Below are 25,251 nucleotides of genomic sequence, written 5' to 3' on the forward strand. Positions count from 1 at the left end.
TCACAAGCGAGGAGCAGGAGGCAGGTCGTCGCTCGTTCCAAACATCCCTTGCCTTCTCAGTACTATCATGACAACCAATCCGGTGGGCCGCTTTTATTTGCTCCACCCCCGAAGCGGAGCAAAGCCAATGAAAGTCATCAGAGAACTGCCTTCCGGCCAATCACAAGCGACGGGCGGGAGGGAGTCCACTGGATGTCATTGGCCTGAGAGGAGAAGCCGGAAGAGGAGTTTGGCGGCCCACTAGTGTGACACTCAGCGGTGTGTGGAGCGGGGGCTCCGAGGGGCCGCCCGGCTTGGAGGCCGCCATGTGGGGAGCGGGCGGGCCTGGGGTCGCCGCCGCCAGCGCCTCCTTGAGCGGCGCCCGGGACTGCTTCCTGCACCTGCCGCCTGGCTTGGCTTCCAGCCTCCGTCTGCAGCAGGTACAGGAGGGCGGGGGCGGGGCGGCTGCATCCGGGACTTCGCCTTCCATGTCCCTGAGGTGACATCCGGGCGCCCGTTTTGGGCTGACTCCTTCATAGCATCGCGTTGCCTTGGCAACAGGAAGGGCCTCTTCGTAGTGACCTTTCGTTTCCCACTTAGAGCAACTCTTTAAGGCAGACCTGGGCAAACTTTGGCCCTGTGTGTGTTTTGGACTTCAACTCCCACAATTCCTAACAGCCTCAGGCCCTTTTCTTTTCTCCCTAAGTTTAAGCGGTTGAGGGGGAAAAGGAAAGGGATTGAGGCTGTTAGGAATTGTGGGAGTTGAAGTCCAAAACACCCAGAGGGCCAATGTTTGCCCTTACTTCCTTAGGTGATCCGTTGTTGTCCGACTACGATGGCCTTCCAAGTGTAGTGTTTCGCTGGTGGGTATGTAGGTGACTGTGGATCCCAATTCTTGACCTTCATGTTCTACCACAGTGAGGACATGGGTTTCCAAGTAAAAGGTCCCCGGTCAGGGTTGGCTTGATGCGCCTTCCACATGACACATTTCTCCATTTCGCCTTCCATTTGTGCCTCTTCGAACTCCACAGCACTGCTGGTCATAGCTGACCTCCATCCAGCTAGCGCACTCAAGGGCTTCCCATTTCTCAGTGTCTATGTCACAGTTTTTAAGGTTAGCTTTAAGCCCATTTTAAAATCTCTTTTCCAGTCCACTAACATTTTCCATTCTTGAGTTGGGAGTATAGTAACTGCTTTGGGAGACGGTGATCGAGCATTCGGACAACGTGGCCAGTCCAGCAGAGTTGATAGCGTAGGATCATTGCTTCAGTGCTAGTGGTCTTTGCTTCTTCCAGCACACTGACATTTGTCTGCCTGTCTTCCCAAGAGATTTGCAGGATTTTTCGGAGGCAACGCTGATGGAATTGTTCCAGGAGTTGAGTGTGATGTCTGTAGACGATCCACGTTTTGCAGGTGTATAACAGGGTTGGGAGGGCAATAGCTTTATAAACAAGCACCTCGGTATCCCTACGGATGCCCTGAGCCTCAAACACTCTTGGAAAAATGCTGCACTCTCAGAGCTCAGGCAGTGTTGTATTTCAGTGTCAGTGTTGACTTTTGTGGAGAGGTGGTTACCAAGGTAGTGAACATGGTTGATATTTTCTAATATTATTTGCACCTGTAAAGCCACTGTCGGCCACCTCAGCCACAAAGGAACAGAACCTCTCAACCCAATATGGCATATTTCTTTACCAGTGTTCCCTTTTAACTAGTTAAAATCTTCTGTTTCAGTTTTTATTGCATACCAGTACTGGCTGTGCTATACTGAGCAATGCAGTTCTGTAACATTTCCGAAAACAGGCCACACTAGTTCTATAATATTGTTATTGATTCAGTATCAAGTCTTAGTTCAAAACAAAGGACCATTAGGGTTGTTGTATGTTTTCCGGTCTGTATGGCCATGTTCCAGAAGTATTCTCTCCTGATGTTTCGCCCACATCTATGGCAGGCATCCTCAGAGGTTGTGAGGTATGGAGAAACTAAACAAGGAAGGTTAATATATATCTATGGAAAGTCCAGGGTGTGAGAAGAACTCTTTGTCAGTTGGAAATCCAGTGTGAATGTTGCAGTTAATCACCTTAATTAGCATTAGAAAGGTTCATCTCCTGGCTATTTCTGCCTGGGGGCATCCTTCGTTCAGAGTCATTAGCTGCCCTTGGAACTCTTCTGTTTTCAGAGTGTTGCTTCCTATTTACTGTTCTGATTTTTGAGTTTTTTAATACTGGTAGCCAGATTTTGTTCATTTTCATGATTTCCTCTTTTCTGTTGAAGTTGGCCACATGCTTGTGAATTTCAATGGCTTCTCTGTGTAGTCTGACATGATAGTTGTTGGAGTGGTCACGCATTTCTGTGTTCTCAAATAATATACTGTGTCCAGGTTGGTTCATCAAGTGCTCTGCTATGGCTAATTTCTCTGGTTGAGTTAGTCTGCAGTGCCTTTCATGTTCTTTTCTCAAGTCATGAACAAGGTAGCATTTTTAAGTGTAACTCCAGTCAAATGTGCACAAACATACATACATATATAGAGAGGGGGGGGGGGAGAGATCTAGTGCTTTGGATAGATTAGGAAGGATCTGAGACAGACACATATTCATTTGTATGCATAAATTTGCTTCCGCTGGTGAAAGGGATAGGCAATCTCATTGATAGAATCTGTAAGGAAAAGGTTCAGAGAAAACAAGAAAGCAGAAACTCTTCTGGAACATTAACATGTTCTGGGAAATGTAAATACTCAATAGATAATCATTCATAGACTCAATAAGTTACATCTGTACTGTGTCTCTAGTCACACATTGATGGCCAGACAAAGAATAGTGAGTGATGCATGCTGTTAATCTCCCTCTCTTTCTCTCATTTTAAATGGAATTAACAGGATCAAGCTGTGAAAACTTCCTGGGACAATCAGACTGTGTTCCTGGGCTGGACAGAAATCAGACGTTGTCAGTGTAGTGGCAACATTGTTGAAATAAACAGACAACTAGCAGAGAAACTGGGCATCAAAGATGGGCAACAGGTTTGAAATTCAGAATATAATTTTTTGAAAGTTTGAATACTATCAATCGCTTTATCTAAGATCAGTTGACATGGCCTTGATTCAGGAAATCTAAAGAACAGTGTAAAGAATTAAGACAAAATGGAAATGGAAGAAATGAATAAATGACTTTGAAAATTGATCTGTATGTTCATTTGTTCTTTTTATTTATATGTAAGTCTTTCTCCTTTTGTATCCATTAAATATTCAGGTTCCAAACTGGAGATCCTTCTGTACAATATTAACATGTGCAGATGTAGCTGTTTACAAGAATTTCAATGGCAAACAGTGCTTGTTGCTAGCTTTGACATTTGTGATCATATATAATGGGGACAGTAATAAAAGAGAAATGTCAATTTCATCATTGAAGATCAGAACTGAAAGCATTTAGAAGAAAGTTATTTATACAGAACTGAAAAGTCTCCCATTCCCTTGCCCCAATCCAGAAAGAAATAAGAAATTTTGAGATCTGTTTCCATGAATGAATTATCCCTGATCTTTATCAGAGTAATTTCTCCATAATTCAGGAGTATATGAGCAAGAAAAAGAGTACATATCCCAAGGGTTCTAGCCATTTATTCTTCTTCAGTGTTCTGAGGTGAATTACCAATTGATTTTCAAACCAAAGAAGACTTGTACATTTTCCAGATTGGGGGGAGAGGCAGAATGAACACTGTGAGAAAATAAATAAGCCACAATTGATGATGCCAGCCAGAGATGGCCCTAGGTAATTTTCAAATGTAAGCAAACAGTATTTTGGCACACACACCCCCAAACCACACTGAAAAATAAAAGATGGAAGGTAGAGGTGAATAGAATAGATAAAAGAGTTAGCTTGCAAACTATGAATGCACCTCCAGCAAAGAATGGATGTAGAATGGCCAAAGCAGTACCTAGCAGCAGCAGCTACAGCAGCAGCAACGTGTTTGGAGGAGCCCTCTCGACCATAGAGGGCGCACTTCTGGCGTGATTGACACCTGGGTGGGCCAAAGGAAAGCCTGGCGAGAGTGTGGCTGATGTCATGTCACTGGCCCCTCCCCCACTTCTCAGGGAAGGGAAGGGAGCGGAGCTGCCTCCTTCCCTTCCCAGCTGAGCAGTCTGAGCCCAGTGGCGACGGCCAAGCTTTGGCGCTGAACTGGAATGTAGGGGAATGCGCAGCTGGCCCAGGCAGGGACAGCCATCCCGGTTCAGCATCGAGGCCTGGCGATTGCCGCTGGGCTCAGAGTGCCGCTCCAGGCCCTGGCGCCTCAACGGCGCCCCTAGGAGATTTTGCGCCACCTACAATTGCTTACCTGGCTTATAGCTTCAGCCGCCCCTGGTGCCAGCACAGGTCTAGCATGACAATACTCATGGTTTATTCCTATTGCCAGCATGTTTGTGTTTCCTTGAAAGGTCTTACCTATGCAAAGTGATACTGTTGTCAGAACTTTGTTATTTCTGCACAGATTGACAGTATTTTTTTCAATAAAATATTTGTTCTGCTAGGTATTCCTCCAGCCTTGCTCCCAAGTTTTGTCCTGTCAGCAAGTAGAAGTGGAACCGCTCTCCGCAGATTATTGGGAAATATTGGTAATAAAATTATTTCAATTTTTTAAAAAAACATTCAGGTGCTTTTCATTTTCATCCCTCACTTCCCAACCTAATATTTACTGTGTACCAGAGTTTCCTATTGTTCAAATCCAACTTTGTGTGCAAACAGGTGAGGTTTAATATTAAATATTTCCTAATTTTCCCTTAAATTATTGTAGGAGCTGCATGCTTCCTCTCTTGAAAGCCATCTTCTTGACCAAATTCGAATAGTGTTTCCTAAGGCTATCTTTCCAGTGTGGGTTGAACAGCACACTTGTATATATATCCAGATTGGTAAGTCTTTGTTCTCACCTTTCTATAGCATGGAAAGAATAATCATAGTTATCATGTATATTAATGTTTTCTTCTTTTAATTTCAGTTGCACTAAAACCAGCTGCTCTTTATGGGAGACTTGAAGCTCGGACAGAGCTTTTTGTTCGTCCTAAACCGCGTGATCAGGGAGAACACTCCAACATGGGTCCTGACAAAAATGACGTTTTACAGGACAGTGTTCCTAAAACCACATTAGATCCAAGAGGAGCTACCAAAGAACTGGCTGCCAAAGAAACTAATTTAAATATGGGCATTCATGAGCATAACCTAGAGAAAAAAGCATCACTGGGGACAAATGCCCTGCCAAATATATGGAATTTTATTGGGAGTATTTTCTCTTATTCCTCAGACAAGAAACAGGACACTTCCTGTGGCACTGGTGAACTGAATTCTGTCAAAGACAGCCTGTTGAACTTGATTCATATGGATTCTGTATTCAGAGTATGCCACATTCAGCCCCCCAGTGTACAAACTGCATTGGCAGCATCTACATTTCAGAAATGTAACACGATTCATGTTTTTCCATGGCACCTAGAATTCCCTTTTTTAGACAACAATATTAAAGTGTCTTATGGGAAGATGAGTAAATTGCTTTCTCCAACACAACAGCATCAAGAATCAAAGCAGAATCTAATATTGAAGAAAGAAAAGCAGATGATCAATGCAGAAGATCAAAAGCAGCCCAGCATCAGTAAAAGTGAAGAATCCAATGAAATTGCTGTTGTACAAATAATATGGAGTGGATTTGAGGACCTAAAGAGTGCCATAATGTGCAGTAACAACGTGGAGCAATTACATATCGGAAGAGTTTGGGTTAGTCCCGTTTTAGAAATCTGCAAAAGTTTTCCATCAGGTTTAAATGTGGAAAAATTTGCTTTCTGATTAACATTACAATTTTAAATGCCTTCCCAGAGATCTAAGATTTATGGCTGGATTCACCAGTCCAGTGCCCCCAAGCAGCCCTCTACTCCTCACAACCCATCCTTTGGAAATAGAAAGGGACCAACACCAGCCATGAAAAATAGACACAGCTGAGAGAGGGCCTGAGAAAATTCATTTATTCACTGTACTTTGTTGTGAATGTGTAGTTAAACTACTCTGTAAACATAATTTGACAAATATACTTTTGATTAATTGAAGGATTGTATTCTCCCACCCACCTCCGGGCAAATGTTGATACTTCAAACATTGTCGGACTCTTTAAATGTATAGAATTAAATTATTCTTCAAATGCGGTACTGGAAGAAATATCTCAGTGGAATTTATAGAATGCTTTTAAGTATGTGCTCTTTCACAAATTTTGTTTTTGTATTCCAGATACCTGAACAGTTGAGAAAGAAACTACAAATAGAAATGCATGCAGCTGTCAGAATATCCTCAGTGAATTCAGACCCTAAAACTCCAACATATCTTAGACTTCATCCCGAAAGGAATTTAGTGAGTTTATAGTTTGATTTGTTAAGCTGGTTTTATGTCTTGTCCGTTTATAGTTAATTCATGTTGTGTTAACATTTGTTTGACTAAATTTATTCCTAAAGAATAATTAGTAAGACCTCGGGTAATGCGCTACCTTAGTTTTTGGTTTTTTGAACAAATATCTATTATGTAAAAAGATTAGGAAGATTTATTTCACCAACTATCCTTTCATCCCTGCTTCTTTTTAGAATGAAGATATTGGTGAAGATGATATTAAAAAGGCCTTTACTTTGTGGCTACAGGATTACATCAACATTCCTTTAATTATAGGAAACACAAGCTATATACAATTAGCTCTTAAAGAGGGTAAGGAAAACACTAATTGTCTATTTCCTAAGTATCTATGGATCTGGTTGTCTCAGCTCAGATCACCTTTCATACCCACCTCCATTTTGCCTTGCTGTAAGAGCGCTATAGACAATGTATAGTCCCCTCAGGTGTATTCAACCACTTTCCCTTACTTTTCCATATTTTCTTGTGTTACATCTTGGAATTGAAATAGATGTAAATGGCCTTGTTACCCATTGATGTACACAAGATACTCAGCAAAACACACATGCATACAGAGAGAGGCACAAAATGTAAGCAAAGAATGTGGCGCTTGTATTTTGTTTTCATGGTTTATCCAAGTGAACAGCACACAAAGTGTTGGAAAAATGCATCTGAGCATTTTGATGAGAGAAACTGCTTTACAATTACTATTTAGAATTAAAGTGTCCCTTGGTATCCACAGGACTTTGATTCCAGAAGCATCTGTGGTATATTAAGGGCTTGGAGAATTTCAAATTCTCCCTAACATACTATGTAAATGTATACAACTTTAAAGTAACTATATATATTAAAAAAACATACTTACGTGAATGTCCTCTCCTCATTTTTCTTCAGTAGCATTTTTCCCTTTTCCTTTTGCCTCCTTTTTTGTTCATTGTGAAATAATACTTTTTAAAAGACAGAAAAAGTATGAAACAACATCATTAGGTGTGGTTGCAGTGAAATTGAACTTGATTTTTTTTAAAAAAAATGCTGTTCATTAATCAGATCATTTTAATTGGGGAACATCAAACCAGTTACGTAATCCTTAATGTCATGTATTGAGGTCAATGTGCTTATTGGGAAACGTGACCCTTTAAAGTGGGAAATAATTTATAGTGAAAGCATCATCAGCTTCAACTGATATAGAGGAAAGGATAATTTTTACTATTTTCTTTTAGTAACATCAGATCAGACTAATCAATGTTGAAGAACCTCATCCTTAGCGTCTTCAAATTGGATCTCGCCAGTTAAGCAAGATATGATTAAAGTTTCTGATATTAAAAGGGCTTATTGACAGATCACAACCCTTTCTTTCTTTTGTATTATCTAGATTTTATTATAGGTTACTTTCATACAATGCAAAATTTGGATATAATAAAATATGGCATTTCACTTTCTGACACAGGCAAATTAATAATGCCCTTTGTGTTCTGAAAGGTAAGGAAGATTTTGTCCTCAGTGTAGTCACTTCTGAAGAGGAAAAAGCAAAGGACACTTTCATCTTGAGTCCTAGTTTGCTGCAGAAGGCCAATATACAAGTAAATATTACTTTTTCCAGGTATCCAATAGTTTAAATTATATAAATTCTTTTGTTTTATTCTTTGGATTTGTTTCATGTTAGTTCTTCTTGCTTTTTTGTATGAAGCATTGTGGGGAAATTCTAAGAGCATTCTCTATTTAAATTCCATCTCTATTTTAAATGACGGGATCTCTTATACTTTCAAAGAAGGAATTGTGAAGTAGCTCTCCCACTACTCTCAAAATAATTTTCCAACTATCTCTTTTTTAGGGTGAAATATTTATATTTTCTAACATTCAGGCTTTTTGACAGCTTTAATCACTATAGAATTTATAAGATGAAAACTGTATCATCCAGAGGGATTTGTAATACAGTGTGAAATGTGAAAGTCATGTAGTAACTTTATATGTAGTACTGGATTCTTTCTTTGCCTTATTATTTAAATTTGGTGACAGCTTTAGCTTCAGGAAAAACTTGTTAAACTCACCTGCTTTTTTGAAAAGCGGATTTCTTTCTTCCATGACATTTCTGGTTGTTTGAACTTAGTCTGATATTATGCTCAACATCTGATAGGTCTGATCTTTACTAAAGTATATAGTCAGTATCACCCCAGCAATCACACTGTACTAGTGCAATCCTATATATGTCTTCCCAGCAAGTAAGTTTCATTGAGGTTAATAAAGCTTACAGAAGTTCTAGAGAAGTAAATACGTAAATACAAGATTATAGCTCAAAATTAATATTTTCATGTCTAAATAGTAACTTATGTTCTTTTGTACAGGTTTCAGTAAAGCCAGTGACTTCAGTAACCAGTGGTGGTAGTGAACAGTCTTTTGACAAATTTCTTCCACAGTTCAGCCTGAATTCTTTGGGGTAAGACATTTTGACAGTACCATAAACCAGAAAAAGTCAACTATTAAAAAAAGTAGGAATTGTAAGATTTTTGAAAAGCACAGTATAAGAGTTTATTAGGCTGCAGCAACATTCTTACACATTCTGAAAAATATTCTATGGTTTTTCCATAGCTACGAATGGGAGGCAAAATTGAGCTCTTAAGTTAGATTCCACTGGAAAGTTATTTTAGACTTCTTTGAGTTAAAAAGTATTCTTGAGTCCTTTTCTTATATATTATTTAATTTTTATCATGATGAAAAATGTTACTTCTCAATTTTGCTAACATTTCCTTTGCAGAGGAGTAGATAACCTAGGAGCCTCCTCTTTCAAGCACCTATCGCACAGCCTTTTGGGCCGGCCACTGTCTCGAAAGCTTGCCCCCATATCTGCAGGACTACGCAGCGGAGGTATCTTAATCACCGGAGCAAAGGTAAATATCTGACACTTCTTTGCATCCAAAACTTTGTTGATTTCTATTACTATTTCATTTTATATGACATACAGTCTTTTGTTGCTAATATGTTCCACTGAAAAATGTTAATGGAACCTGACATATATTTCTTTCTGCTGTTACTGCAGAATATTTTAAATAGTACAGTGCTTAAATTGATGAAATATATTTGCTTGGTATCGAGCAAGTAATTCCCAGAGTGTCTTGAAGAAAATTAAATATTTCAGACCATTCCCTCATTTCATGAAAATAGTGGGGCAGTGCTTTCCAAAATAAGGATGTGCTAGTGTGAGGACCAGCAGTTCTGAAATAGATGCAGAAGAGAAATCCACAATATTGATAAATTTATCTCATTGCCATTTCAGAACTTATTGCTGTTCTGCTGTTCAGTTCCTTCCTTTGCCGCAGCCAGAGATTTTCAGTTTTCCTCCTCTCTTCATTGTTTCTGTATGTGTGTGCATCTCCTTCCCTCTCTACCTTTAACATATGTGCATCTTCATCCACATTCTCCCTCTGTATTTTATTAGAAATCCCACATTTAAAACCCCACCTTATTAACACTTGCCCATCCTTTTTTTCTCAGACTCCTAGTTTCTGATGAAGATTTGTGCTGCTGGCTAAGATTTGTTGGCAGGAAAAGCTAAAAGGTGGGCAGAGAACAGAATGGGGTGAGAGAAGGGCTGAGTTATGCCATAACCAAACCTCCTACAGTCCAGAGACATAGCCATAATGCAAGTATAAAGTTTGGACAGGGAAAAGGTGATCCAAACTTATTTCCAGAGGGATTGGTTGGAATTCAGCACAGCTTTAATTGGGCTCCAGGCCTTAGTAATGCTTTGGTGAGTTTTTGCAGCTAAGAATAGAGCTTGAGGAGTTCAGTGTCTCTCTGCCACTGCTTTCCCAGATGAATCTTTTTCTAAATATGCGTTAGTGGCATTCCAGGGAGTCTAGATTCTTCTATAATTTTCATTTATTTCTTTGTCTGGAAGTAATTTCTGGTATTCATTTTCATAAGAAACTGGAACAGTAGTTTCATTCAAAGTATGATTTGTTAAGATTTCAGTCTGAATTTATTTTTCAGGGAAGTGGCAAGTCAACTCTAGCAAAAGCTATCTGCAAAGAAGCATACGATAAACTGGATGCCCATGTGGAAGTAGTTGATTGCAAACCTTTAAGAGGTATGTGTACAACTGTGCGTTTTCAGTATACAAAATAGGTTACTATTCTTACCACCATCGTTTATCCAAACAGCTGTGAAGAGTTGGTATAGAGAGCAATCATGTCTTGTCCAAGGCTATGCAGAAAGTTGCATGATTTGAGCAAGGATTTGAACCTGACTCTACTTCCTTTGCTAACTGCTTTAATTTTGAAATCTTAAAACTTTCCAAAGAAAGACCTGTAATAGGATAATTATTAAACTCTCAGAGTGCAATCAGAATTATAAAAGTGCAAGACTGTATTCACACTCTTGCAAAGTCATAAGGTGCATTAAAAGCTGCTTCACTTGCTAATTTCATATATTTGTTCTTCAGGAAAAAGGTTAGAAAACATATGCAAAAAACTGGAAGAAGCTTTTCGAGAGGCAAGGTGGAGACAACCATCTGTTGTACTATTGGATGACCTTGATCACATATCTGGAGTTCCTCTTGCTCCAGAACACGAGAACAGTCCTGAGACTGTTCAGAGTAATCGCCTTGCGCATGGTAATGATCTACTGCCTAGATATTGCCACTAGTTTTTTTTCAAACTCCCTTGATTAGGAATGTCTATGGTTTTATATGTTTGTATGTTTTCATCGCCCAATACATTCCATGGAAAGTTCAGAGTGTGTTGTTTACACCTTTTGAAAAGTTGTCATCAAACGTTGATATATTCTTCAGTTGGCAGTAAATTAAGCTGTAATTTATACATGTAGAATCTTGAAACAGATTTGCTTCTTTCATTTGCTTCTGTAGTTTTAGCTCAAAGCAGTCTCTCTGTTTATATAAAACATTTCTAGAGCTGTCACAGAAACCAATAATTCAATTCATAATTATTATTTTCTTTTTAATATATTGTTTTATTTGAATAACCTGTACATCTCACCTTTTCTGTTGTGGAACTGAAAGTGACATGTTTAGCATTCCTGGCTAATCATAATCTTCTAAACCTTCTTGCTTTACCTGGGCAATTATGTTATGTGTTTATAGACCATTCTGAGGCATAGTTAGAATTTATGTTTTACATTTGCAAATGGAGACATGCAAAAGTCAGCACATAAACTTCAGTTAATGACACATTTAATTATTGTATAGTGTATCTGTTTGCAGCATCTTCCATGTTTGGTACAAGTTTAAGATTTTATTATATTGGGTAAGGATATTTATCATTTTAGAAGATTTTAATACAGTTGAAGCAAACAAAACATATAGTATATTGATCAGTGGGATAGTTACAAGAATGCTTTACTGAAAGAGACAATTTCCTGAAATAGATCCTATTTCTGGAGGAAACAAACTGATATAGTTGCTATTTTATATTATCATCAATCCATAAAAACAAACTCATTCATTCTTCTTGTTTTAGTCTTGAAAAACATGATAAAAGAAGCTATTTCCACATGCAGTTTGATTGCACTTATCACCACAAGCCTGTCTGAACAGTCGCTCAATTCTTCCATTGTTTCTGCACAAGGATTTCACATATTTCAATGTTTCCAGCATGTCCCCTCTCCAAATCAGGTAAAAGCAATGAGCTATAATTTATTTAAAGTAGACTCTTCTAGAGTGCATTTAAAATCTTGTGTTCTAAATTATTTTGTTTAGGATGTTGTAAAATATTTTGCTCATTATCCACATCTGTATTTTATTATTATTAAATCTTTGTAGTTACATTGAAATACAATCAAGCATTTCCTTGCTTTTTGAATCACTCTTTATAACTGAATTGCATCATTCTTTTCTTTCCAGGGGCAAAGATATGAAATACTTTGGTCCATAGTAAAAAACAAGCTTGACTCAAATTTAGACAGGTTCTGTGATCTTAATCTCCATCTAATTGCAAAGGAAACAGAAGGATTTGTAGCTAGGGATTTGACAATGTTAGTTGATCGTGCCATACACTCAAGTATTTCTAGCCAGGAAATATGTGAAAAAGAAGGTATGTATTATTATTTTATTCTGTCAATTTCCTTCAATCATATTTTTTAATGTAATCATAAAGCGATTTGTATTATCTAATTCAGTAAAATAATCTAAGCAGTGTTTGACTTACCTGGGACTAATCCTATTAGTACCCTGCAAATCTGCTATTTTAGATGTTGATGCAATCAAAACCTGTGTTCCATTTCAAATATTCTGTGGATCTAATGAGGTGCCTATATAGGGAGTATGGCGATTAGTAGTACTATGTTGCACTGTTTACTTGGAGTTAAAATTAAAGAACCTAAATGTGACAATGTTTTGAGCTACCAGGTCAATGTTTATCTGTGGTTTCACAGGACCTGTCAATATTCTCTTGTTTGTGTCAACTTAAAGTGGCAATCTCTTCTGATCCCATATCCATTACATAGTATTTCAGAAATGGATAATCGTCCTTGCTGTGCTACCTTCATAGTGCTTCATAACATCTTTTACGATTCTGGTTGCTTTTTGCTTTGCATGGGATCACAGGATGTAACTATTAGACTTACACCTGGTTTCCTTTGGCTGGGGTTTAGTTTGAAAAGTACTCAAAAGCATTTTGGATATTGTATACCATAGTGATGCCTCATAAGACATTATAAAAGTTAAGATTTTGTCAGTTTTAACAGATTTCATTTGAGAATAGGTTTCCAAGGAGCTGTTATAAAATATTTTTTTACCCATTTAAATAGATTTGGTTATATCAACAACAGACTTTCAAAAGGCTTTACAGGGGTTCACACCGACATCTTTGAGAAATGTTAACCTCCATAAACCTCAGGACTTTGGCTGGGATCGGATTGGTGGGCTTAAGGAGATACAACAAGTACTTACAGATACAATCCAGCTGCCTGCAAAGGTACTTCTTCTATATATATAAAAGAGTGATGGAATCCTGGCGACCACCAAAACAACAAAACTAAACACCCCACAACCACGAAAATTGACAACACAACCCATCATCCATGCCTCTAGGTTGATGCAACAAAAAGAAAAGAAAAATATAAATTAGAGGGAGATGAATAATTGTTTTTATCCAATTGCTGCCTTTTAGAAGGCTAAGCTCCGCCCACTTGGTCTCCTAGCAACCCACTCACCCAGGGGACAGGCAGAGTTAGGCCTCACTTAGGCGTCTTCCACACTGCCTATAAAATACAAATTCTCAGATTTTAACTGGATTAGATGGCAGTGTAGACTCAAGGCCCTTCCACACAGCTATATAACCCATTTATAATCTTATATTATCTGCTTTAACTGGATTATCTGGACTCCACACCTTTACCCTTTACCTTAACTACCACCAATTCCTCAATACTTTATTTCCCATACCACCATACTTTGCCACAGCAACGAGTGGCCGGGCACAGCTAGTGGATTTATAATAAGAAAAAAAAAATCATATTCTCAATACTGTATTTACTGTATGGCAATTATTGTTAAGAATGCAGTCAACCCACTACCTTCTCTGAAGTTAAGGGCGCAGGACCATCATAAATATAGGAAAAAAACTATTAATAAATAATGCACTTTTTTGAGAGAACAATCCGTAGGTCTTCCAGCATGATTCTTTGATCAACATCTCATTAACCATATAGTCATACAGAAAGTTCTAGAGAATCCTAAAACAACATATTAATCAAATCCACAAAAGTCAGATCCACAGATTGGAGAGCTGACTCTATATTTTTTTTAATATCAAAAGTCCGACTTAAAGGAAAGCGGCAACTAAGAGGTCCAATGTTTTTCATCCAACTATATATGGGAATCTGAGGAATTTTAAAGGCAAAGGAAGCAGTAGCTGAAGCAGTAAGCAATGAGTAATAGCAACAGTTGGATTCTGTCTCAGTGGAAAAGCAAATCACAGTTCAGCACCCTGAATAATTCCTTTAAAATCCAGCCCAGTGTTGAAGCCACCAGCTGCCACTGTTAAAGGGCAAAAACTACCCCATCCCTTTGGACTGTATAGAGATTATGAAAGGAGGAATATGCAACAGAAGAGGATTATTTGGACAGAATTACTCAAGTTTGGGTCATCTAGCTTCATTCACTGACAATGTATACTGTACAGTAGAAGATCTGACTAATTTGTGTTAGGCATAATGAAAAGTTTGTTTTTGGTCTTCCAACCCTGTGCAATCTGTAGCCCATAGTTTTGTGAAGAAAACATTATCAACTATGCAGTCTGTTCACATAGACGCTGGTTTTTTTATATCCACAATGTCAGTGAGATGGGTAGGTTCATCTTGGAGAATAGGACATAGACATAGTTATATTGGAAGTGATATTTATACCAATTTCCTCAAAATGTAAACACTTTTGAGAACGTAAATACTTCTCATAGCAGTAGACTTATTCTCTATGATTACTATATATGTTAGCTTAATCATGATGAAACAATATCACAATGCAATGCTTGAACAAGATGAAGTTGAAGCTGGCAAACTGGGGAAAATCACAAGAGGAAAAATATAAACTGTAGCTGAAATATGTACTTTTCACTTATATCTTAAAAGAAGCATAGTTTAAGAGAATTAGATTGGTTTTATTTTTAAAAGAAAGGAGGTTAGAAGGGAGAAAGGAGATGTTGATCTTACTAAGACTTGATAATCATGAAGCATTATATTTTATTAATAATACAAAGATACATTATAAATTTTTAAAACAGCTCAGCAGCCCTCAAACAATTGGCAATCAGCTGCTTTGAAAAAAGTTTGGAAACTATTTCTGATGACTTCATATATTTTCAGTATCCAGAATTATTTGCAAACCTGCCCATACGACAGAGAACTGGGATCTTACTATATGGAGCTCCAGGAACAGGAAAAACACTACTCGCAGGTGTAGTTGCTCGAGAGAGTGGAATGAATTTTATCAGCATCAAGGTAACAAACTTACATTTGACAAAATATGGTATAGTATCTGGCAGTACTAAAACCCACGTGAAAGTGTCAAAATCGTACGAATTATGTGCAAATATAAAACCTTAACATTCCGGACCTCACTTTCTCCTTCCCCTTGCAACTCCCACAGACATTTGAATGGTTCTTGGTTTCTTCTGAGGGAGACTTCAGAATAAAGGGAAATTAACAGGTCACTATTGCCCCTTTCTACTGGCTAAAGCTTCTGTCCGATAAAATCTCCTTTCATCAGCAGAGAGAGAGATCACTGCATCTGTTTCAAATGTAGACGAACCTAGTTCCATCTGTTCTCAGTGAAACAATCTCTCAGACAAAATGGCATCAGTTTTATCACAAATCTATTAGCTCCCCCTATATGGTATCTTCTTTTTTGTCCTTTTGTGTGCTTATTGTTTCTCATTCACTGATAAAATATATTTCTGTGATCATATGTTCAGATTAACAAATCAATTTTGTGTTGAGGGAGTGACAGAAACCATGTAATTTGAGAAACCTATATTTTTTATTATCCTTAAAGAGGTATGTTGGTGTCCCATTTTAGTTTCTTTCATTCTTTCAAACTAAATAAGAATTAAATAGCCTGGTTTGTTAAATAGCTTGCTCAATTAAGTAGCCTGGTTTATCTTTATCTTTGTATGTTGCAGGGACCAGAGCTACTCAGCAAATATATTGGAGCCAGTGAACAAGCAGTTCGAGATATATTTAACAGGTTGTTAACAGATTTATTGTTTTCCTGATTTAATTATCATGATCAGTGTTATAAATAGTCACTGGGTTTTCTGGGTAGTAGTGTGAATAAACGGGGCTGGGGCATTTATGATAGAGAGGTGTGAAATAGCAAATATCCCATGCTTCATCCTGGTAGGAGTTATTCAGTCTTTCGTTCTTGATTATGTTCAATTACAGAGCGCAGGCAGCCAAGCCTTGCATACTTTTCTTTGATGAATTTGATTCTCTTGCTCCACGGCGAGGTCATGATAACACTGGTGTAACTGACCGAGTTGTTAATCAGCTGTTGACTCAGTTGGATGGGATAGAAAGCTTAGAAGGTAACTATTTAGATGTTCTGTCTCTTCCTGGATTGCTTCTGTCATTTTTGTGCTCTAAAAACATTCATTAAGCTTTTTTATAAACCTTTTTTTGTGTGTGTTTCCTCCCCGTTTCCTCAGGAGTTTATGTCCTGGCAGCCACTAGTCGTCCTGATTTGATTGACCCTGCCCTGCTAAGGCCTGGTCGATTAGATAAATGCTTGTATTGTCCACCTCCTGATCAGGTAGAGAAACAAAAACTGTATCAAATATTTTTAAAAGTTTTAACTAGGTCTAGCTCACTTCTGTGTGAATTCTATTTAATTATTTACTTTTTAACTAGAGAAGATGGAGAGGAGGTTTAGTGGTCCCTAACAGGTCTCGGGGGAACCATGTCCTCCCTTTTTGTCCTAACTGGCCCTAAATGGAAGTCCCCAAAAACATTCAGTAGGACCCCCCAAAGCGTGAGAAATTGCTGCAAGCCATTTGACTGAATATGGGACCTGTTAACACAGATTTCCTGTATTTTGGATCCACAGGGAGCCTTATTTCCAAACTCGCCAAGATAAGATCTTGGACAATTTTCAGGAAATGTCCTAAGATAAAATATTTGAGGATCTGTCTTATGAGTGCCGAATACTAAAGCTGTTTCAGGAATAATTACGTTTTCTGAAAATCTCATCACATATGCTTAAATTGAATTGCACACCTTAATAGCTGGGTAAAGATGCTTGAAAGTGCATGGAAAATTCAAGGGAACGTTACTGCTGTGAAATCAGGATCTTTACGTCAGTGTGTCCTTTCACATGCTATTTTTGTATCACCCCTGCCCCCTTCTCCAGATCACAAGACAAGTCTGAGAATCAGAATATTAGGTACTATGTCAGGCTAAGAAAAATTGTATTTTAGTGATATAATTACTTTGCTTTTTCTTAGGCCTCCCGATTTGACATTTTAAAGGCACTGAGTCACTCTCTCCGTCTGGCACATGATGTGGATTTTGAGCACTTGGCAGCAAAAACTGAGAATTTCACAGGAGCAGACCTTAAAGCTTTACTGTACAATGCCCAGCTAGAGGCAGTGCATGCTAATTTGGGTTCGTCTTTGCCACAGGTAAGAATACTGCCATTTCAATAATTCCCTTAAATATGGGTATGATATTGATAATGTTTATTAATGGCTAGAAATCTTACATATGTGGTGTCAGAGTCGCCTAAAATGCTCTACATTTTTCTTAATTAATTGGAGAGTATGTCACTCAAAGACTTTAAATACTTTTCCATTCCTGAATGTAATAATAATTAATGTTGCCACAAAGTTAGCTTGCTATATTTGTCTTGTAATCATATAGGCAGGGCTCCAGAGATCTATTTTTAACATTCTCCAGAACTTGCTTCTATTTTTTGAACTGTAAATTCTAAGTTACATCATAAGTACTCAAAGAAATCACTTCACTTACAAATGCTTATTCCCACCTGTTTCTCGATAAGATATTGCTCTGCTTTTGATGCATTCTTGTCCTGCAGATACATTTACAGTAGATCTATATATGAAATAATCTAAGACACTGGTGAAAGACCCCATATGATGGTGGAAATACCAAAAGATATGACTGATTTCTATCTGCTGTGGTGTCTTAAGAGACTAGGGAACCACTCTAGCATGTCCAGTGTGTTGTAACTACAACATGACAGGGCTGTTGGAGGAATTTGCTGAGCAAGCGAAATATAAGTGGGGAAATTTCTCCCTCCTCCCATTTCCTTGGTTATGGTCAAGCTCGTATCTCCAATTTCCCAAATTTTTAAAATGCCGTGAGCTATTGGAGATAGTTATTGCAATCTCTCTGTGGCTGTCCTTGTTGTATAAACATCTCACCCACCACACAGACAAGCACTGTGATTTCTTGGAGAAAGAGCCTTTCCCTCCTAGTATAGTTCTTTAACATTTGTCCTAAGAGAACCGTGTAAGCTCTCTCCAGGATTCAATTGATTCATTCATTCATTTCGACAAATGGCCACATAAAATACAAGTTATTGGCAGTCGCTCTGTTTAGCACACTAGATACAAAAATACTTATTGCCAACTGTCCTCGAGTTGACTTTGATTTATAGTGACCCTATGAATAATACATCTCTAAGTCACACTGCCCTCAATAGCTCAGCTCAGATCCTGCAGATTCAGGGCTGGGGTTTTATTAAAGGAGTCTATCCATCTGTAGTGCAGCCTACCTCTTTTCATATTGACTTCCAACTTGCCAAGTTTTACTGTCTTTCCTAGTGACTCATCTCCTTACCATATGTCCACCTTTTGGTAAGAAGGTTCCAAAACAGTTCACAATAAGAGAAAATACTGGAATGTGGCAGTAGAAACTATGTTAAAATAACTAAGAGAATGGAAAACCTCAGAGAAACCAAAGGGCAGAGGGCAAGGGAGATAATTGACTTACAGGTAGAGGGAATTTTACAGCCTTAGAAATTCTAATGTTATTAATCTCTTCCCAAGGATACAGGTTCTAGCTCTGATAGTGACCTCAGTTTATCTTCAATGGTTTTCTTAAACCAAAGCAGTGGGTCAGATGATTCCGCAGGAGACGGAGAAGGAGGCTTGGAGCAATCTTTAGTTTCCCTTGAGATGTGTGAGCTGCTTCCTGAAGATCCAAGGTCCAACATCTACCGACTTTACTTTGGCAGCTCCTATGAATCAGAGCTTGGCAATGGAACTGCTTCAGAACTGGTAACTTGATGCTTTTTCCCCAGTTGACCTTCTTCCTTGTACTTTAAAAGAAAAAGTATGCATACAATTAAGTTTTGTGACATTTTTCTTACATATCTACCAATATGTATAGGGTGTCAAAAGGATGCTTAAGTTTGTTTCTCTGGATCAGCTTTTGTCTGAAGAGAGAATTCTTGGGGCATTTTTATAATAGTTTGTTATTATAAGCATTTATTTTGTCCTAAAAGTAAATTGCAATGGTCAAAGGCCAAAATAGGATATATTGTTCACTATTACACATATCAATGTCTTAGAAAGCATTGTGTAAATGGTGCTATGAGGAATACACTCATGTTAATATTTTTTCCTAATCATTAGTAAATGGTTACTATGGTGAAGTCGGAAGAAAACATCAAAGTTTGTAAATGTAATTTTCTTCCATTTTGAATATAGCAGATAAAAAGTGTACCTCAAATGTATCAATACAGCATATAGTTGTTCTCTGTTCTTGCTTCATGTCATGCTTTCCTTACTAAAAGCACTATTATTTTGAGGGAAGTCAATGCACACTTTCATATATGTTTCCTTCTTACTTTTTCCCTGACCCTTTTTTCTTTCTTTTCCACCCTTCAGTACAAATCAGGTGGAATCCCTGTAAATGCCAAGTATGCAAAAGAAAAGAAAAAAAAGGAAAATACTCATAAGTCAAGGTTTCCATTTTACAGATAGGTTGCCTGATTAAGAGAACATTTCCTTGTTTGTGTCTTATTTGATGACTCACCTTGGATAAGAGATCAAATATAATGAGGATGTTTTATTTAAAGTTTTTTACCATATGAAATGGGTGTTTTGCATCTTAATAATGTGTATACACTTGTGTGTTTTTTCTTTAATCTTTTCAGAGTTCTCAGTGTTTTTCAGGACCAAACTCCCTCAGTCACGATTTAACCAGCATTTCCTTGAAGGATTTAGTATCTTCTCAACCCCCACTATTAAGAACAACTTTACAGGAAGGTTATCAAGAACTGAGTCAAGAGCAGATAGAGCAACTCAGGGCTGAAATAAACATTATCAAGTCCAACTACAGGAGCAAAAATGGAGTAAGAAACACATTAATACATTCTAATTCTCTTTTTATACAGGTGTTCATTGCACACTTTCAAGTCATTATTGCAGAAATTTAATAACAAAGATTCCCTTTGTTACTGAATCATAATTACATGAGAGAGGAACTATTCAAAAACTTTGCTAACCAATAACAATGGTTAATTTTTAGTCCTTTGTTGGCACTTGCCAACCCTGAACACATGTGATTGTTGTTGTGTCAGATCTTTCCTTAATGATGCATAAGTCAGACATCTCTTCTAATGGCTTTCTCAGAAAAAGCTTTCTCAAAAATAGACAAGCTAATTCATTCTGCTTTTTTCCATGGATGAGATGCCAGGGAAAACTGTTAGTAATTGAAAGTCATAAACATTAAGCGATGGTGAAAGTACCGAGGGAAAGAAAAACAGTGCTGTGTAGAATGCTGAAGGGGTCATGGGAATTATGAGGGAAAGTAGTACATGAGCTTAACAATCTCTTTCATTGTAAAATTTCTTTTGAACGTGTACTTTTTAGGAAGAAGTCACTCCCAGCTTGTCTGTACTTAACAAGAGACCTGTAAACATTACTCAGAATCACCTAATGACTGCACTTGCAAACACAAAACCATCTGTTAGTCAAGATGACTGGAAAAAATTCAGTGAACTGTAAGTAAATTGTGTAAAGGAAATTACACAAAATATTTATTTTTAAAACATAATCTTGAATATTATAGACACAAAACCATTTGTATCTGCTGTATAGTGAAAGCACCTAAAACTTACATTTGAAAGGTTTCAGCATCTTAAATGTGGCTGAGATTTCAATTAAATTGTATGAAAAAGTTGCTCTAGGATACATTGCCATAAAATAATGTTATTATCTCCTTGGGAAGATAGGGCGGAATACAAATAAAGTTGTTGTTACTATTACTATTTTACAGACTCAATATGGTCATAAAATGGCTAACTCAGGAGTGATGAGATGGGGGTTTATGGTCCTCATTTATGCATCCAAGTCTTTTTACAGACCCTGTAAGAATTCTGGTGATAGATAGCCACTTGCAAATTCTGGGTTCTGCTTTGTGTTCTTTGCCCCCAAATGCTTAATATCATCCACCAAAACCCTTGCCAGTTTGCTATGTTTTATGGCCCTCAACATTATTATTTTTTTTACTTCTAGAACAGGTTTTGGGGATGGCAAAATGGGAGAACTCTCCATGGTTTCATGGGAGCTGATATGCATCAATCCCTTCTGTTGTCTACTGCTGCACTAAAGTGCCCTTTCCTAATTATTTTTCATCAACTACAAATTAACCTTATTAATATTAAGACATTAATTTAATTTGGAATCCAGGGACCTCCATTATATGCGCAGGATAGACTATTATAACACAGTTTAACTGCATTGAATTGCAGTGTATGAATCTACACTGGCCATATAAGGCAGTTTCAAACTGCATTACATAACAGTATAAATGGGGCTTTAAACAATTAATTGAGGTTGGCTAAATCATGTATGTGTTGTGAATGTATATATTGATATATTGTGAATGTATATATTGTGAGTGTATGTATTGATCCTTTTCCTAATCACTTCATAACTCATAGGTAGATATTCTTGATAATATCTGGAAATTTTCTATCAAAAGCATAAGAATTATTTGTTGTTGTTGTTGTTTACTTTTACCCCGCCTTTTCTCTCCCCAGGGAGACTCAAAGTGGCTTACTTTAAAAGCATTTAAATACAATGTAAAATCTAAAAATATACAAATATTGAAACAGAATTAAATATAAGTGGTATTTTTAAAAATCACAGTTAAATTCCACAAAAACATAATCAAAGCTAAAAAAACACAGCATTCCCTGAATTGATCTTTAAAACCTTCTTTAAGAGCCAGCCTAAATAAAAACAACAGCAGGGTGGGGCTCATTCTGACTTCCCTCCCTGCTTCAAATGTATTTTTTTTATTTTTGGTAAACATTTAAATGTTTTTCTCTTAATATGTTTTTTTCTAGACTTTAATAGTTTTCTTGCTTGATAACTGGGCATTGGCTCTGATTATTATTACTTTTAAAACTACCAATTTTAATCTCTGTTATATGTAAAATGCTTATTGCAACCAGAATGTGAAAGAACCAGCTGAAGGACAGAAAGTTTGCTTTTGTAAAAAGTACATTTACAAAAGTACATTTACATTTATCCATTTCATATCATTTAGTGGTTAATTGTGTTTTACCATTTTCTTTTGAAGTACATTTCAGTTGCTAATAACCTGCTTTTCCTCTTTCCTTCTTTTTTCTACTGACCTTCTTTTAGCTATGAAACTTTTCGAAATCCAAAGAGGAAAGGGCCCAGTGGAGCAACTTTCAAACCAGGACAAAAAGTGACATTAGCTTAACTACTGTTTATATCATGGTGATTTTGATAACTGAGTAATTTTCATAGCAAAGAGTTTACCTTGTTAAATCAGATGGACATTTATACCTCTGGGTATGTTAATGGTAAAATAACAAACAATAGATTTCTGTGATGTTAATTTTTGTAAAATTGTTTTATATAATTTTAGTTTTCAGATAATGTTTTCCTGAATAACTACATTAAAATATTTGAGACACTATTAGCCTCTCTGGGTTTTAATTGTATTTTTTTCTTAGAGTTTGTGGATGACAGGGAGAAGGAAATATGCAAAGTTGGGCCAGACCAGACATGATGTGACAGGCCATCAGGTCATATCCAGCCCTTAGGATCAGGGCCCGGGAACCTATAGGGGTTACTTTTTTCTGTTTCTCGTTTCTTTGTCCTGCTCACTTGCAAAATAAAACCTCACTCTCATTTCTGGAAGGTTCTATTCTTTGTTTTGCTGTATTTTTCCATATAGAATATTTTTAATGCCCAAGTGAGGCTTTTTTTCCAAACAGGAAGGTGCACAGTTCATCAGTTTTAATGGTGGTGATACCTGGAAATATTTATAGCTGTTATTAATAATTAGAATTGTAAAAATGTTTCTTATTTGGAAAAAAATACTAATTTATACTTATACCAAATTAATAAAGCATCTTAAGTCTCCATTTAAGATCAATCTGTTCGATTGGCATTCTGCTAAGCATTTGTTAAGTTATGATGCTTAATAGATGTATCTATTTCAATGGACAATGAGTCTAATCTGAGCCATTGGATGTGTAGTTCTTCATTTTATAAGATTATCTTTAAATGATACAGGTTTTATTTAGCTTTTCAGACTGTTTCACAAAGGGTGTTGGCATATCAATGTTACTTGCGGCAATACCAACTCAGCATTTTATTTCAAATACAGATCCAAGTACGAGGGCTATCCAGAAAGTTCATTACATTTTGGAATTAAAAATAAACAAAATATAGGAGAAAACATTTACCATATTCAGTTGAAAGCCAGACCCAAATACTAGTTCTCACCATAGTCCCCATTGAAATCTAGGCAGTTATCATAGCGATAAAAGTGTTTGAAAAGCCCTCCCCCCCCAACATTTCCGCCTGGCTTGCGTCCTGAACCAGGCTGGCTTCCCTTCCCTCAGCTGTCAAGTGCTGCGCTCAGCTTTCCGTACGGATCTTCCTGGATCGCTCTTTTGTTTTTCAGATGCTTGCAAGGAAGGTGCTCTTCTAAGGTTTTGCAAGAAGCACACCTTTCCTATCCCAAAAAACCTTCCTTGCAAGCATTTGCAAAACAAAAGAGCGATCAGCGGAAAGCTGAGCGCAGCACTTGACAGCTGAGGGAAGGGAAGCCAGCCTGGTTCAGGACGCAAGCCAGGCGGAAATGTTGGGGGGGGGGGGAGGGCTTTTCAAACACTTTTATCGCTATGATAACTGCCTAGATTTCAATGGGGACTATGGTGAGAACTAGTATTTGGGTCTGGCTTTCAACTGAATATGGTAAATGTTTTCTCCTATACTTTGTTTATTTTTAATTCCAAAACATAATGAACTTTCTGGATAACCCTCGTATTTCAGCATAACTGCACCTGCATATCACTGTATCTGGGCAGTAACTGGACAGCATTAAATCTTCGTATCATAATCTTCTCATGTGATGCGTTAAAACCTGAAAAAGTTTCTCAGTATTTATTTCTGACTGGAAATGCTGACGACCCAAGATAACCTTTCACTGATCTAGTGGCATTCGGCATGTCAGGAGCTGCACTTCTCAGTTGATGTATCTAATCGACCCTGAGTAACCTCTCCATAATATTTGCTAACTTTCCACAAAAAATTAGTTTAATGATACATAAAAATGGTCAAATGGTACACTCTGCAAACTAAGATCTGAGTTTGCCCTTTTAATAGAAAACATTATCATCAGGGATTCTCTTGGTTGTATGCCAGAGTATTACAAGAACCAGTGTGTGTTTTGTAACCATAGTTAACAGTTACTATTAGCAGCTGTTTACATTATGTAATGCTGTGTAACTTTCTTTGAAAAGCTCTGGTATGGTATCTGTCAAATCTATCAAATTGCAGTATCATAGATCCCACTGGTCTTGGAGGAGGTATTTTGCAATGACATCAGGTTGCAGGATATTTTGGCTGGTTGCAGGAAATCTTATACTTGATGTAGGTAGGGGACCAGAGAAAGGGGAAGGAATTGCAATATGCCAAGACTCAATACAATATTTTTGCCCATTGGATACAATTACTGGTTTTGGTTTTTTTGAAATTCTCCAGAGACTAGCAGCAGATGATTTAGCGGGGACCAGTACTAGTTTAGAGATCACTACTTTTATTACTGCTGTAGCGACTCTGAGGTCGCCTTCACCCTGCTAATGTTTGTTCTTTTTCTCAGCATGCAATTAAAATTTAACACATTTGAATAATAATTACTATAATTATATTGATGATACAATGTTGATAGTTTGAATTATACTACATGTGGTGATTATAGCAAATGGAAACCATATTTGATAACTTTTTTCATAACCTTGATTTCAACAAAAAAATCATTTCTGTATTGAAGGAAAATGCTATGTTTGTATTTTTTCTGTTATGTTTGTTATATATTTTCAGATCATTTCCAATGTATGGAGATTCTA

The 25,251-nt window shown here is 37.3% G+C and overlaps 1 protein-coding gene across 1 annotated transcript; it reads left to right on the top strand.

Annotated features, from left to right (window-relative positions):
• Positions 1–202: 202 nt before the first annotated feature.
• pex1 (peroxisomal biogenesis factor 1) lies at positions 203–22,808 on the top strand. Its single transcript, XM_003222104.4, has 24 exons — positions 203–419; positions 2,852–2,992; positions 4,496–4,579; positions 4,759–4,873; positions 4,960–5,726; positions 6,231–6,350; positions 6,578–6,695; positions 7,860–7,960; positions 8,723–8,814; positions 9,133–9,265; positions 10,368–10,464; positions 10,819–10,989; positions 11,852–12,006; positions 12,235–12,424; positions 13,140–13,306; positions 15,195–15,329; positions 16,010–16,074; positions 16,272–16,414; positions 16,535–16,638; positions 17,330–17,506; positions 18,896–19,126; positions 20,008–20,205; positions 20,726–20,856; positions 22,508–22,808. Exons 1-24 carry the CDS (start codon positions 306–308, stop codon positions 22,587–22,589), a joined length of 3,831 nt encoding a protein of 1,276 aa, XP_003222152.1. The 5' UTR covers positions 203–305; the 3' UTR covers positions 22,590–22,808.
• Positions 22,809–25,251: the final 2,443 nt, after the last annotated feature.

The sequence above is a fragment of the Anolis carolinensis genome, chromosome 6 (genome assembly GCF_035594765.1).
Source record: "Anolis carolinensis isolate JA03-04 chromosome 6, rAnoCar3.1.pri, whole genome shotgun sequence".
NCBI classification, from domain to species: domain Eukaryota; kingdom Metazoa; phylum Chordata; class Lepidosauria; order Squamata; family Dactyloidae; genus Anolis; species Anolis carolinensis.